The sequence below is a fragment of the Crassostrea angulata genome, chromosome 8 (assembly GCF_025612915.1).
Source record: "Crassostrea angulata isolate pt1a10 chromosome 8, ASM2561291v2, whole genome shotgun sequence".
Lineage (NCBI taxonomy): Eukaryota > Metazoa > Mollusca > Bivalvia > Ostreida > Ostreidae > Magallana > Magallana angulata.
The window spans coordinates 10,312,901-10,326,129 of record NC_069118.1 but is presented as its reverse complement, the minus strand read 5'-3'; the positions used below and the strand labels follow the sequence as shown (position 1 = coordinate 10,326,129).

Genomic DNA, 13,229 nt, shown 5'->3' with positions numbered 1-13,229 from the left:
AATAGTTCCGCGTAAAAGGGTTTTTTTTAGGACATCGCAGAAGTTGAAACATTTATATGATTGGTCAAACGTTAACTTTCTGAAATTCATATATATATTATATATTAAAATTGCGATCTCAGTTTTAGAAAAAGAACGATCTAAATACGGAAGCTAATTGGTTTAGATTAGCTTTAAAGGAACTTCGCGTTCAGTGCATCTCCATGTATAGTAAGACCTTTCGAAATATATTTCCAAGCTGAACAAAAACAAAAAAGAAAACAACCCATGTGACAAGTGCAGATGGTTTACTAGTATTACAATAAATGGGTATTTACATTTAGGTTTTCTTATTATTAGTTGAATGAATGGTTCAGTGTCTTTGATCGGATTAATAAAGGGTAAGAAAGATTTAGATTATTTAATTTAGTATGGAATTCACACCTGTATTACATAACTATTTACACATCAGGTGTGAACAGTGTGGCCATTAAGTCGTTATCGGATTAAAAGGTTCAGACTTTAATCGGACCACTTCGGACACTATTATTTTAAAATTTATTCCATGCAGAGATAAAGATGACTGAATATATATAATACAGTTCTTCGATATGAACGTCCTGTGTTTAAAAACTGTTTACGATATCTGCACATTCTGCTATCCATCAAATGTTCATCGATATTTATGAATGATGTTACAGCCTCTATATAATTTAGGATTACTGGAATTATTCAACAAAGTGCGAAAAGATCGCAAAGGAATTAGAATCTTTTGTATTCCTAATCCACTGACGTACCATTGACTGAATATAAACCTTATAATTGTCTTGACTTCTACATAAGTAGATTGCAGGTCATTCAATTCCCTCTCGTAATTAAAAATAATATTCTGAACCACTTTTCTGACGAGTCACAAACTAAGAGGGTATATAAACCAACTTAGATACATTTGGTGGGTCAGAGTAACCTAACGTATGGTCATTAGCGTCTGAATTTCAGTATGGATGACGATGAAGTCTCAAGCTGGCATACCAAAGTCATGCCAAAAGCCTTAGTTGTGGGCTCTATGATAAAATACTGTAAGGATAGACTGAAGGCGCGAGAGGAAATCAATGATTTTATCAGCGAAATGAAAGAAGACTTGCAGAAGACGTCCAAGGATCTCTCCGAGGAGAAGCCTGATGCACGAGAATGGTATATCCGGAAGAAGTCATGCGCAAGCTTCCTGTATATAAACCACAGAGACGTGGAGCATTTGAACCAGATCAGTGAAGAGGTAACCATATTGTATAAACCAGATCAGTGAAGAGGTAACCATGATCAGTGAAGAGGTAACCATATTGTATAAACCAGATCAGTGAAGAAGTAATCTTATTGTTATTATTGTATAAACCAGACAAGTGAAGAGGTAACCATATTGTATAAACCAGATAGGTGAAAAGGTCACCATATTGTATAAACCAGATCAGTGAAGAGGTAACCATATTGTATAAACCAGATCAGTGAAGAGGTAACCATGATCAGTGAAGAGGTAACCATATTGTATAAACCAGATCAGTGAAGAGGTAACCATACTGTATAAACCAGATCAGTGAAGAGGTAACCATATTGTATAAACCAGATCAGTGAAGAGGTAACTATATTGTATGAACCAGATCAGTAAAGAGGTTACCATATTGTATGAACCAGATCAGTGAAGATGTAACTATATTGTATAAACCAGATCAGTGAAGAGGTAACCATATTGTTTAAACCAGATCAGTGAAGAGGTAACCATGTTGTATAAACTAGATTAGTGAAGAGCTAACCATGTTGTATAAACCAGATCAGTGAAGAGGTAACCATATTGTATTAACCAGATCAGTGAAGAGGAAACCATATTGTATAAACCTGAACAGTGAAGAGGTAACCATATTGTATAAACCAGATCAGTGAATAGGTAACCATATTGTATAAACCTGATCAGTGAAGAGGTTACCATATTGTATAAACCTGATCAGTGAAGAGGTAACCATATTGTATAAACCAGATCAGTGAATAGGTAACCATATTGCATAAACCAGATCAGTGAAGAGGTAACCATATTGTATAAACCAGATCAGTGCAGAGGTAACCATATTGTATAAACCAGATCAGTGAAGAGGTAACCATATTTTTTTAACTAGATCCAGATCATTAAAGTTGTAACTTTATTGTATATAGACGTTACTAGTTAACAAAGACGCGTGACCAGTTAACAAAGACGTAACCAGTTAACAAAAACGTCACCAGTTAACAAAGACGCGTGACCAGTTATCAAAAATGCCACAACTACATAAGGTAATAACAAGACTGTTTATCCATGGTTACAGGAGCCCATAGCCTGCTCCGCCTGTAAGATGGAGTTCCGGGAGGTAGAGACGGAGTACCCCTGCCGCGTGTGTGACAGTGTGTTCCACAAGGACTGCGTGCTGGAAATGAAGGACATCCATCCGTCACATATCGAGGCTGTGGAGAAAGCCAACACAAGCGTCGGATGGAGCTGCCCAGCTTGTGTAAGAATTATTAAAATTTGTATATCATGTATAGGAAACATTATCAAATATCTAAGACATAAAAAAAATGTAAGCGTAAAAATATTCAATTTAGGTCATACGGGAGAGAGTTTTGCCAAATATGTATACTTGTTTCCGAATGAAAACGAAAAATAAGTTATTACCTTTTAGTGATTTTAAATTGTAGATAAAAGGGTGTAATGTATGGAAAGGCCTTTTCTTATCTGTCCTATCTCTGTCTATGTGACAGTTCGTCTGTTTTACATATATAAATACTAATATATCAAAGTAAAGTAAAATGTAATTTATGAGCTCATAAATTGTTTTGTATTTACATAGGACGACTTAGGCTTGCTATTAACAGAAGAAGAACTGCAGGACATTATCGACACATTTGAAGAGGAAATCAAACCTAAAGGTAATCTAAAATATTTGTATTTATGCCATTTAGAAGGATTAAAAATTAAACATCATTTTAGGACAGAAGTGGTCAATGGACATTTTTTTTCGTTTCTATTTAATATATCGCCAACAAATAAATTGATCTCGAGATGTTTTGTTGCATTTTACCCTAAAATCATTTTGATTTGTGTTGACCTAAAGTTTTTGAAGCCAAATTTGAAGTTACATGAATATTTTTTTAAGTAATATCTATACAAAAAACAAGCATCCTAAGTTGATATTAAACAAAATATTAAATCTTTAAAATGTTAAGCATTTCCACAAATTCAATTTCACAATAAATGATTTTTACCCCAGACGGTCAAATATCACCAGGCGAATTCAAAAACTTCAAGAAAAAGCAATTGGGCCAACAATTGTCTGAGGAGGACCACGAACACTTGGATCTAGAGTTCCGATTGGCTGACAGGGATGGAAACGGGATCATTGATTGGTGGGAGTTTCTAAACTACCAAGCGAAAGTGAAACTCGCCATGCGGGATCAGGTAGGGAGGAATACAGAATACTTATCAACAATACACCTAATCGTCATCAAAATGCAATAACCCATATACATGCATCATCACTATTATAATGTATTTATTGTTCATTTTAAATGTCGTTCTCTACCAAAGCTGCACCAAGAACATTAGAATACGGTACCGTTATATGAACCAAATCTTACGGGACAAAAAAAAATATCACCATAAAGAAAGAGCGCAATGTAAAGAACTGATATTGCTAAGATTTTAAGGTACTACACCAACTACAAATGTAATTGTGGTTAATGACTCCTAAATACACCCCTCTACTTAAAATAATACAATTTCGATCTGCCTTATTCCCTTACAGAGGGAGCTCGTAGATATGCTGACAGAGAAGGAGGTGCGGGTGGCCAAGCTCGCCTTTGCCCACATGGACGTCAACAAGGACGGTAAGGTGACGGAGCTAGAGGCCAAGAAGGCGTTCAGTGACTACTTCGGCCAAGTGAATATGAACGACAGGTAAAGGAAAAACACAATAGTCATGCGCGGATCCAGATATTTATTCCCCAAGGGATTCGATCAGGGACGTGATACGTTCCTGGTCCGACGGATGTTTGCCAGTTGGGGGGGGGGGGGGGGGATAGAGGGTCTGAGACCTATTTTCGGTAATTTTATTATAAGAAATTAAGTACATAATATTTGAATTTTCCAGGGAAGGGGATTCCTAACCATCCTTATAGATCTGCGCATACTGGTTTAATGCTGGTTTAAATGATCTTTTTTGAAAATGAATTTTTTCTTTCCAAATTTGCAGATTTTTTAAACATGTATCCCCCTTTTATGGCTTGTTCTTGCAGAAGAAGATGCAGTGTAATTGAGTCTTATGCGCGCCATGCTACAGCTCGCGCCATGGCCCTCGACATTAAAGACGCGGGGTGGGTAGACAGACACAGGCACGTAGCATCGTCTTCAAAAGGGGCAGACTTATCCGAAATCTTGACAAGCAAAAAATTCAAAATCCTTATTCTTGAAAGGGGGAATAGTCCTTACTACCTAAAACTTCTAGTGTTGTTATGTCATTTTGTTCATTTACAGTTTAATTGTCTATTGTGATACACAATTTGGGGAGGAGAGCCCCCCCCCCCCCCCGCCCCGTGATGCTATGTGCCTGTGATATAATTACATGTATATAAAAAAATCTATATATTTAATTCATATTAAATTCAATTTTTCAACTTAATTGTCACTCAGTACTCTGAAGTGTCCCGGATCTCTTGGAAACAGTTTATTTAAGGGGCATGGTCACGATTTTGGTCAAATTCAATTTTTCTGTTAAGAATTGCAAATGAAATTTGAGAGTTAGTCGCAAAGTTATTGGCAAGATACAGGGCTCACAATTCTTTGTCATGTAAACAAGGCTCTTGCGCTGTTTTTGTTTACGCAGGTTTGATATACTTAGTCTAGTAAAAAATCTTTTCAAGCTGATTTGTCTATCTTTTTATTAGTTTTTAGCATAAATAAACAGTTCAAAACGTTTCACACGTTCATTTTAGGTCTAAAACCGGAATTTTTACTTCAACATTGAAAATGTAAACAAAAATTAAATTTTTTAAATTATAAATTTGTTTATAAAGCAAAGAATTGCAAGCTTTGTAACTCGTTTATATGTCATGTTATAAATTTTGAATTTACAGGGTGGCAGTAAATACAAAATTTACAACATGACAAGTATTTACTGCCACTCGGTAAATTCAAAATTTACAACATGATATATAACTCAACAAATGACACTCAAATTTTTGGTTGCCTATTACAAATGCCATACTGCAGCATTGTACACATTAAAATCGGGAAAATAATTTTTGATCCAAATCGTGACCATGCCCCTTTTAATGTGCCGTTGTTTTGTTTGTAGTGCTGTAACCTGGCCAGAGTTTTTGAACGGACAAGCCAAGTTCATTATTGGAGTCCGTCCAAACCCTACTCAGTGAGGGGGGGGATTACCATCAGAGGGAGGAACCGGAGATATTTATAAAAAAAATTCAATGAGTACAATGTACTAGTAATCACGTGTGAAGTATTTCCTAAAAGAAAATAGATGATATATGACACACTACGAAAAAGGTTTGCGAAATCTCATTCCGCTCTACTGTGTCGACACGTGGTGGATAAAATATATTTTTTTAAACTCGGTGTATTTTTATTCAAACTGAAATTACAATTCGACAATAGCTATTTTCATACATATTCATTTTTAGCAAAAAAAAAACCAAAAACCCCTGCATATCCGATTGCCTGTCATTTTTTCATTTTTATATTCTTTGTAAATCTCTATGCAGTTATTGTTATAGATGAACAAGTGGATCATGATCTAAAAGAGCACATCATATTTTCAGTACTGATTATTTATTTCAAGATATTCTTGAGTTATTGTTTTTGCTGTCATCAGGTGAACTAACAGTACGGCTGCGAGGGACACCTCCATGTTATGATGTAGTTTCTTTTGAACTTTTGAAATAAACAATACATTCAACCATTATCTTGTATTATTTTTCCGTACCAATTTTGTTGTCTTATAAAAAGTTCAGCATAATGTTATGGTTATAACGCCAGTTAGTTATCAGGGGCCGGGCCTTCAGATAGAGAATTTATTTAGGTGGCTCAGCAGTTCAATATATTATTAATAAGATCTATAGAGATCTTTTTTAAAATATGATTTTACAAAAAGAGACCGATATCGGCTTTCAGTTATTTTATAAGAATAATTTTGCATATTTTAATAAAGACCAAAAAAACTAGTTTTGGCTGCGAACATAATATTACGTTGATTTTATACATAAAGTGGGTTTAATTTTAAGAAAATATTTGTTTTAGGTACCGGTAATTTTTTCGGAATGAAGGTGTAAATTAGATCAGAAATATATAACAGATTATGGATAATTCATTGAAAAAAAAGGAGTAAAGTCACGGGGTCTACACTAGATGATGGGGGATGAAAGGGGGTCCTGTCCTCAAGCACCTGTGTAAACGAATACAATTTAAATTACCATTAAAAAATGTTTAATTAAATAATTTTTTTTTTTTACCAGAATATCTCTGGCATGTATTTATAGCTTACTATACTATACATCTACTGAGACCAAAATTTAAGCTCTAAAATATCATATTTGTAGCCAAAAAACATTTTCTATCGTTTCTCTGGAAAAATATAGAAAAAAATTGACTTTTAAATACATTTCGGGGTAAAATGATGTACAATTTAAATATTGAAAATGGTCATGATATTTGAAATTCATTCATCGACATTGATATCTCAAAGCTAAAAGTGCCTCATGTATGGTAATCATATCAATATACACTGTACAACAGAAATGGAATACAAGAGTTCCAACAGAGAAATATATTTATATAATGATATCTTTAATACACAAAATGCATATTATCTTCGAAACAACTAAATAAAAGCAGGTACAGTACATGTAATTGTTGAAATTTTGTTCATATGCATAAGGTAAATAAGTTTTACACATTCATGCACTGATCAGAAAAATTTTCTGGGGAGGGAGAGGGGGTCTGAGGGGTACCGGTGGGTAAATGAAGTTTGCCAAGGTGGTCCAAGGCATTTTTTAGGTAATTACACTATGTATATAATATTTAAGAAATTTGAGTTTTTAAGGATGGGAGACACCCCCCCCCCCATGGCGCATGTCATACTCTGGTAAAAATACAACCTAACATGCATTCATGTCCACATGCTCACATACTAAAGCATAATCTGAGGACTTCAAGTCTCTAGTTTTAGTGCACTGTTTGTTGACTGATGTTTTGCTCAATAACCCAGTCACAAGCTTAATTGAGCTATTTACCACATGCTTGATAAGCAAGCAAATATGACTCGCTTCAGAAGTCCTTCTATAGAGTATTTTTGGGGGGGCAGGTTACTGATATCACTTGTTTCAGATGTCCTTGTATATGAGTATGTATTTGGGTAGGTTACTGATACAACTCGCTTCAGATGCCTGTGCAAATTAGTATTTCGGTAGGTTGCTATTAACATCACTTGCTTCAGATATCCTTGTATATAAGTTCGTATTTTGGTACATTTGCTGGGTCAAGAGGACTAGTTACAATGACCTTGCCCTTCATTGCTCCTCTGTAAATAACTTCTACCACGTCGATCAAATCCTGCTTGTTCCGAAAACTTCCAACAAATTTGGTATGATCTGGTGTGCTGCAAAACATATTGGTAAACTTAATTATACAATAATCCTAATAATGATGTATGTACTTGTATCCTAATCACTTCTTGACTCTTCAGGGGAAAATGAACAAAAAATGTAAACAAAACTCTTTGGGTGACTGCTTTTTAAGTGTGTGAATCAACTGTGTCAAAGAGGTTTACCTGAATAAACCTCTTTACATTTCACATGTAGATGTTATGCATTAATGATTACAACATTGGTTTTGGGAAAAAAATATTAGATGGACCAAATGTATAATAATTAGCAAACATCCAGGATATCAAACTTGATAAGTTGGTTTGAAGTGTATTTTTTGGTATGAGAATGAAACTTAACAGCAATGCAATCATATCATATGAAGAATCAATTACTATACAGAATACATGCTGTAAGATCAGATATATTACATGTAACAGTATATTTGACTTTGAGAACTCTGTAAAAAAAAAAAAACTAAATTACTTCTAAATGTCTTACCCCCAATCAACCTTGATGTGCTGAGCATTAAAGAAGAAGACCGTGGAGGGAATCAGGGTGATGTCAAAATACTTGGTATACACTGGAACCTTGTCGACGTCAACAATGAAGATCCGCGCCATGTTGGCAAGCTCTGCTGCACACTTGGCAAGCTAGAATAAACGGTTCATGACCAAAATTATCTACAATCTTTATTATCTTTTAAGAATTCATAAATTTATTTTCAAATGTCCCGTTCTTTGTTGTTATCTTTTGCAATTTTTGTCGATCTTGTAAATCAGTTTAAATTTGTTGTCAACTTGTCATGGGTTTCTGCAGGTGAAATTCATGTATGTGCGTGAAAGTTCGAGTGTACATGTATCTAATTTATAATGACTTTGCTTAAATTGGAATAATAACATTAAATAACAAATATTATTGTAAGTGTGACACAGAGCAAAAATCATTCATGTTTTGTAATAAGTGAGAACACAGGTGTCTGCAGTTTTTTTCAATTTGTTGTAAATAAATGAGAAAGATATTTTCAGATTGATGTTTTCATTTCAAGTTATTATGGTTCTAGCAAATATTCTTGACAGTGCTCCAAGATAAATCTCAGGAAAAGTTAACGAGACTAAAAAAATTGACTGGTGTCTCTTCAATGAGGCGACAAATGAGATTATCATCACCAATAATTACCCTTGATCTGGTCGGAAATATCTGATGTTTTCCTTGATTTTTTAATAATTCATTCATTTAAGAAATCTGGTAAAAAAATAAGTCAACAACATTATTGTTCATCAGTGTGGTTATCAAAATGTGCAGTAAAATTATATTTAAGCTGTTTTATTGATTTTAATGTATGAAATGTATATTTATTTCAAAATAGAGCCAAGAATGCCGCTTCCATTTGGAGGCGGATAATTTTCAGTTTTCGTAGGCCTACTGGCGCCGGTTCTGACTTTTTCCTGGCATGTAAAATATCAAAATCATTTAAAAGGCCAGGAAAACATCAGATAATTCTGACTGCTCTTGGCCATGTCTTTACTACTCTGAAGACTGTTTGTCGGTATCAAATCATACTGTTAGCTTCCACTTGAATCTTACCAAATGATCCAGCTGTAAACATGTTGAGTCTTCATTCCTCCCAAATCTCAGTACCAACACAATATCAGTAGTCTTTGTTATAGCTCTGTCAATGTCCTCTTTTGTCTCGAGAGAGTCAAGAAGGTAACTCATATCAAACCGAAAGTAGAAACTATGTACTCGAACCCGATCTTTATTCCTTTCATAAAATGGATGAAAGGATACTGGTTATGTAGATTTTAATGGAGTTGATGAAAAATGAGAAAGAAAATATTCGAATCTTGTGAAGATTCAGTACTCTTAAACTTAAAGAGTACTGAATGCTGGGCAGGTCTAACAATCAAGTGTACATACATCGATATTAATGTGGATTAAAGTACATTATAATTGAGATACTTTCATCGGTTTAGAATTTTCAAATTTTACAATTGAATATACATTATGTATTTAACATTACAACAAAAACAGCTTTCAAAAATATTTTGAGAGGTAAAAATTGTAAAACCCCAGCGGGATTCGAACTCATGACTTACAGATTCGTAGTACACCCTCTTATCCTCTTACCCACTGCGCTACGCTGTTAGGTGACAATTTTAGGATATATGAATACACTTGGTTTGATTGTTTATTTCGATAAACAATACGTCACAACATGGAAGTGTCCCATACCACCTTAAACTTATACCGTGGTGTTCATTTTAAGCAAGATATTCTGAGTTTAGATCTAAAGTTGAGCAATGATTGGATTCCCTCCATCTTTAATGTAAACAAATTTGAAAGATGGTTATATAAATTTTAACTCAGTCGGTACTATGCGAGTTCAAGCTGAAACACTTGGTGTTTATTTCATACGTTTTCCGAACTGAAAATGGCTTGATTTAAAAAACTGCAATCCTATGCTCGACACACTAGGAGTTCAAACTTGAAACATTCGTTTTATAATACGATACTTGTACAATTTTGCACATCCTATTAATGGGTTGACATTAGAAAAATCATTTTAGAGACAAAACACGTCGGTATTCGAGAAAAGGGCCGGGGATATTGACTTGTCTGAAACTAAAATGTTGATTTTTTTCTGAGCTTGCATTAAATCTCTAGTGCAAAAATATGAACAATGCAAGTTGACGACGAGCTTGCTAATCGCTTTTCAGGACTTTCAATACTTTGATCGCGTTTGCAGTAGGATTAAATCGGTTATGATGAGATACCAGGACGTCGGATGCATATTCCCCTGAATATGACAGGTGTTGTGATTACGTAATATTGGTTACGTAATGTAACGTAAATAAAAATATCCAGTTTTAAAATTTAGAATTTATTAAAGTTCAAAATCACAATTAAAGAAACATCATTTTAAAAAGAAATCCAAAGTGAGAGTGTCAAATAATTATCAATCCCGCATGTCTCATCTTTGACAACTCCTCCCCTTTTTCTATAAAGGACCAATGAAATAACTCCAAGATGGAACCAAAATTTGGGGAACGCTCAAAGACATAAATTCTCAAAACAGGATACAGGAGGGAATTACCATAATAAATTCAAAGACACGCCAGTCTAAGATCTGACCATCAATCAGATAAACGAAAATAAACAAATGGCAATAAACAGGGGATCACTGTGAGAAATGGATAAGGGAGAGGAGGGAGATGTCAACATGAGAGATCACAAACAGATGCGGCAATGTATTTCTAAAATGATCAAACAAATTAAATTTCAAACATAAAATACCACTCGGTCTACAAAAGGAAATAAATTCAATATGAATGAAATATATAAGAAAGTTGTCTTTATCAATAAAATATACGTATGTATACGTATGTATATAACACAGGAACCTGAAAACACGGCGCAGATTGTCTGTCTCTAGAGCTGGCAAACATTATCTCACAATGATGATGTATTTGCTACGACGCTTTATTTTCGGGTTGAAAAGGAACATTCATTAGGGGGACTTTTTCTCAACAAATGATTGTAGAGATGATACCAATGAACCCCCTTTATATTTTTTCAGATTTTTAAATCTCCAAAATATGTCTGTAGCAGCGCAGTTCGACAGCTGTTCTGAGTCATTAAAAAAGCATTATCCTGTTCTTGTAATGTATGCATACTTTTCAAACAAATTGGTATGTAGGACTTCACATTTATTGCTTTTATATCTTTTGCCAACACTTGTGGCCAGTTTAGGGCAGAAAAGGTCAGTTCAAGAAATATTTACATTCTTATCCTCAAATGTACAAGATGGCCGCACATCCCCCATAAATGATATTACGATGAACCAGTTCCTTGAATGGCGCTACATGTAGCTGGTCATGAATTCCTTTCTTTCAAAATTGAGGGGTGGGGTGGGGATCCGCTCTTACCTTGGGGTGTTACAATGTCCGTCTATCGTAAAAAAAAATATTGATAAGATACATTGCGTTCATGTATATGACCTTTCATTTAAAAAAAGAGGTAGATTCAGTTGACGATACATGTGTATGTAAATATTCAAAATTGTAAATAACTTAATGAATTCGGGGGGTTGGGGAGTAACATACGTTACATTATGTTGAAACAAAGCCATTTCTAAATTTCACATCATTAAAGAACATTTACCAATGATGTGTGATGTGTTCCTTCCCCCCATAGCTAGCCCCCCCCCCCCATCCGCCCGGAAAATATGGCTATAAAGAAACCCCTTCCCTCCGAAAATTGCTGCACTACATAGTAGGCCCAGTCACCCACCCACCTACCCGCTCTCTGCTGTCTGTATAGATGGAATTCCTTTCATAGACAGATAAGCCCCACGAATGCATTGCATGTAGCATAGGTGGGGCGGGGGTAGGGGCTATATTATAATAGTACAGCAGACCACGCCCACTTTTCATTCCCGTGATGTTTATGGCGGACATAAACAATTCATACCTTGCAATATCTGGGTAGATATTACTAAATCATTAAAAACGATGTTTATCTCCCCTTACAAACTACCAGGCCAATCTTTTAAAAAGGACTCTGAAAAATCGACTCCACTTTCCTACATCCGAAAGTATTCAAACTGTTTCGGTTTATAGATTTATGTTAACTTTCATATTATTTGTCATAACATTTACCAAGACTCATAGTCGCTTCATAATAATAACCGAAGAAAATTAAACGATTTGCCCCCAAATGACAATCTAAAATGTTCACAAATTAACGTTAACAGTTTTCTAGCAAATCGCATCAAAACGTAACGCCATGCAATAAATACTTCAGCTTAACAGTATAACTTACCTTTCTTTAATCAGATCACCTTAAAACTACTCACAATATTGAATTGAATCGTACTTTAATATTAAATAAAACAGACAAGAAACGTGTATTTGATTCTCAATTCTTTGTTCTTTCACTGTTTAGCGAACAATAAAATATTTCTTGAAAACAACAAATGAAATCTAAAAACGCCCCCTATAACAGCAACAACATAGACTCTGAAAAAAATTAGGAAAAGAAGAATTTTGGTCTCACTTCCGTTCGGTATGTAAGAAAGACGGAGGTAAACAATGTATCTCGATTATTTCTCTAAAAAATAGACAAATTGATTATTTTAAAATAAATAATAATTTATAAAAAAAAAAATACATTTGCACTTCGCAATTCAATTGAATTACGCACACGTTGGCTTCATTACATTTTAACATCAAAACTTTAGATGAATATTTTCTTAAAACAACTAAAATATAAGTATTTTCTTGCACTCTGATTACAGAGTGCTTTTCATTGACACGTCGCGTTCTTACAAGTACTTTAAAAAGATGCCAAGCCTCGATTGAGAAAGGTCATATTAATATATCATCAGGTCGTGACAATCTTTGGGCAGAATTACTTCAAACGGACGACCTAGAACTTGTATTTGCAAAATTTTAATCGACTTTTGCTGATCACGTTTTACTTGATTATTTATACCGACTACGAAACTGAGGACAAAATTTTTTTATGACTGTTTGTTTTTTTAAAATTTTTTCTTGAATGATTATGATAAA

The 13,229-nt window shown here is 34.4% G+C and overlaps 2 protein-coding genes across 2 annotated transcripts; one reads left to right on the top strand and one right to left on the bottom strand.

Moving 5' to 3' along the window:
• Window positions 1-859: 859 nt before the first annotated feature.
• LOC128160007 (PHD finger protein 24-like) lies at window positions 860-5,471 on the top strand. Its single transcript, XM_052823244.1, has 7 exons — window positions 860-1,255; window positions 2,331-2,513; window positions 2,853-2,931; window positions 3,273-3,460; window positions 3,807-3,958; window positions 4,297-4,374; window positions 5,355-5,471. Exons 1-7 carry the CDS (start codon window positions 980-982, stop codon window positions 5,428-5,430), a joined length of 1,032 nt encoding a protein of 343 aa, XP_052679204.1. The 5' UTR covers window positions 860-979; the 3' UTR covers window positions 5,431-5,471.
• A 1,367-nt stretch (window positions 5,472-6,838) lies between these two features.
• Window positions 6,839-9,403, bottom strand: LOC128160008 (thioredoxin-like protein 4B). Its single transcript, XM_052823245.1, has 3 exons — window positions 9,244-9,403; window positions 8,158-8,309; window positions 6,839-7,670 (listed from the first exon to the last, which is right to left on the bottom strand). The coding sequence occupies exons 1-3, from the start codon at window positions 9,373-9,375 to the stop codon at window positions 7,505-7,507; spliced, it is 450 nt and encodes a 149-aa protein (XP_052679205.1). The 5' UTR covers window positions 9,376-9,403; the 3' UTR covers window positions 6,839-7,504.
• Window positions 9,404-13,229: the final 3,826 nt, after the last annotated feature.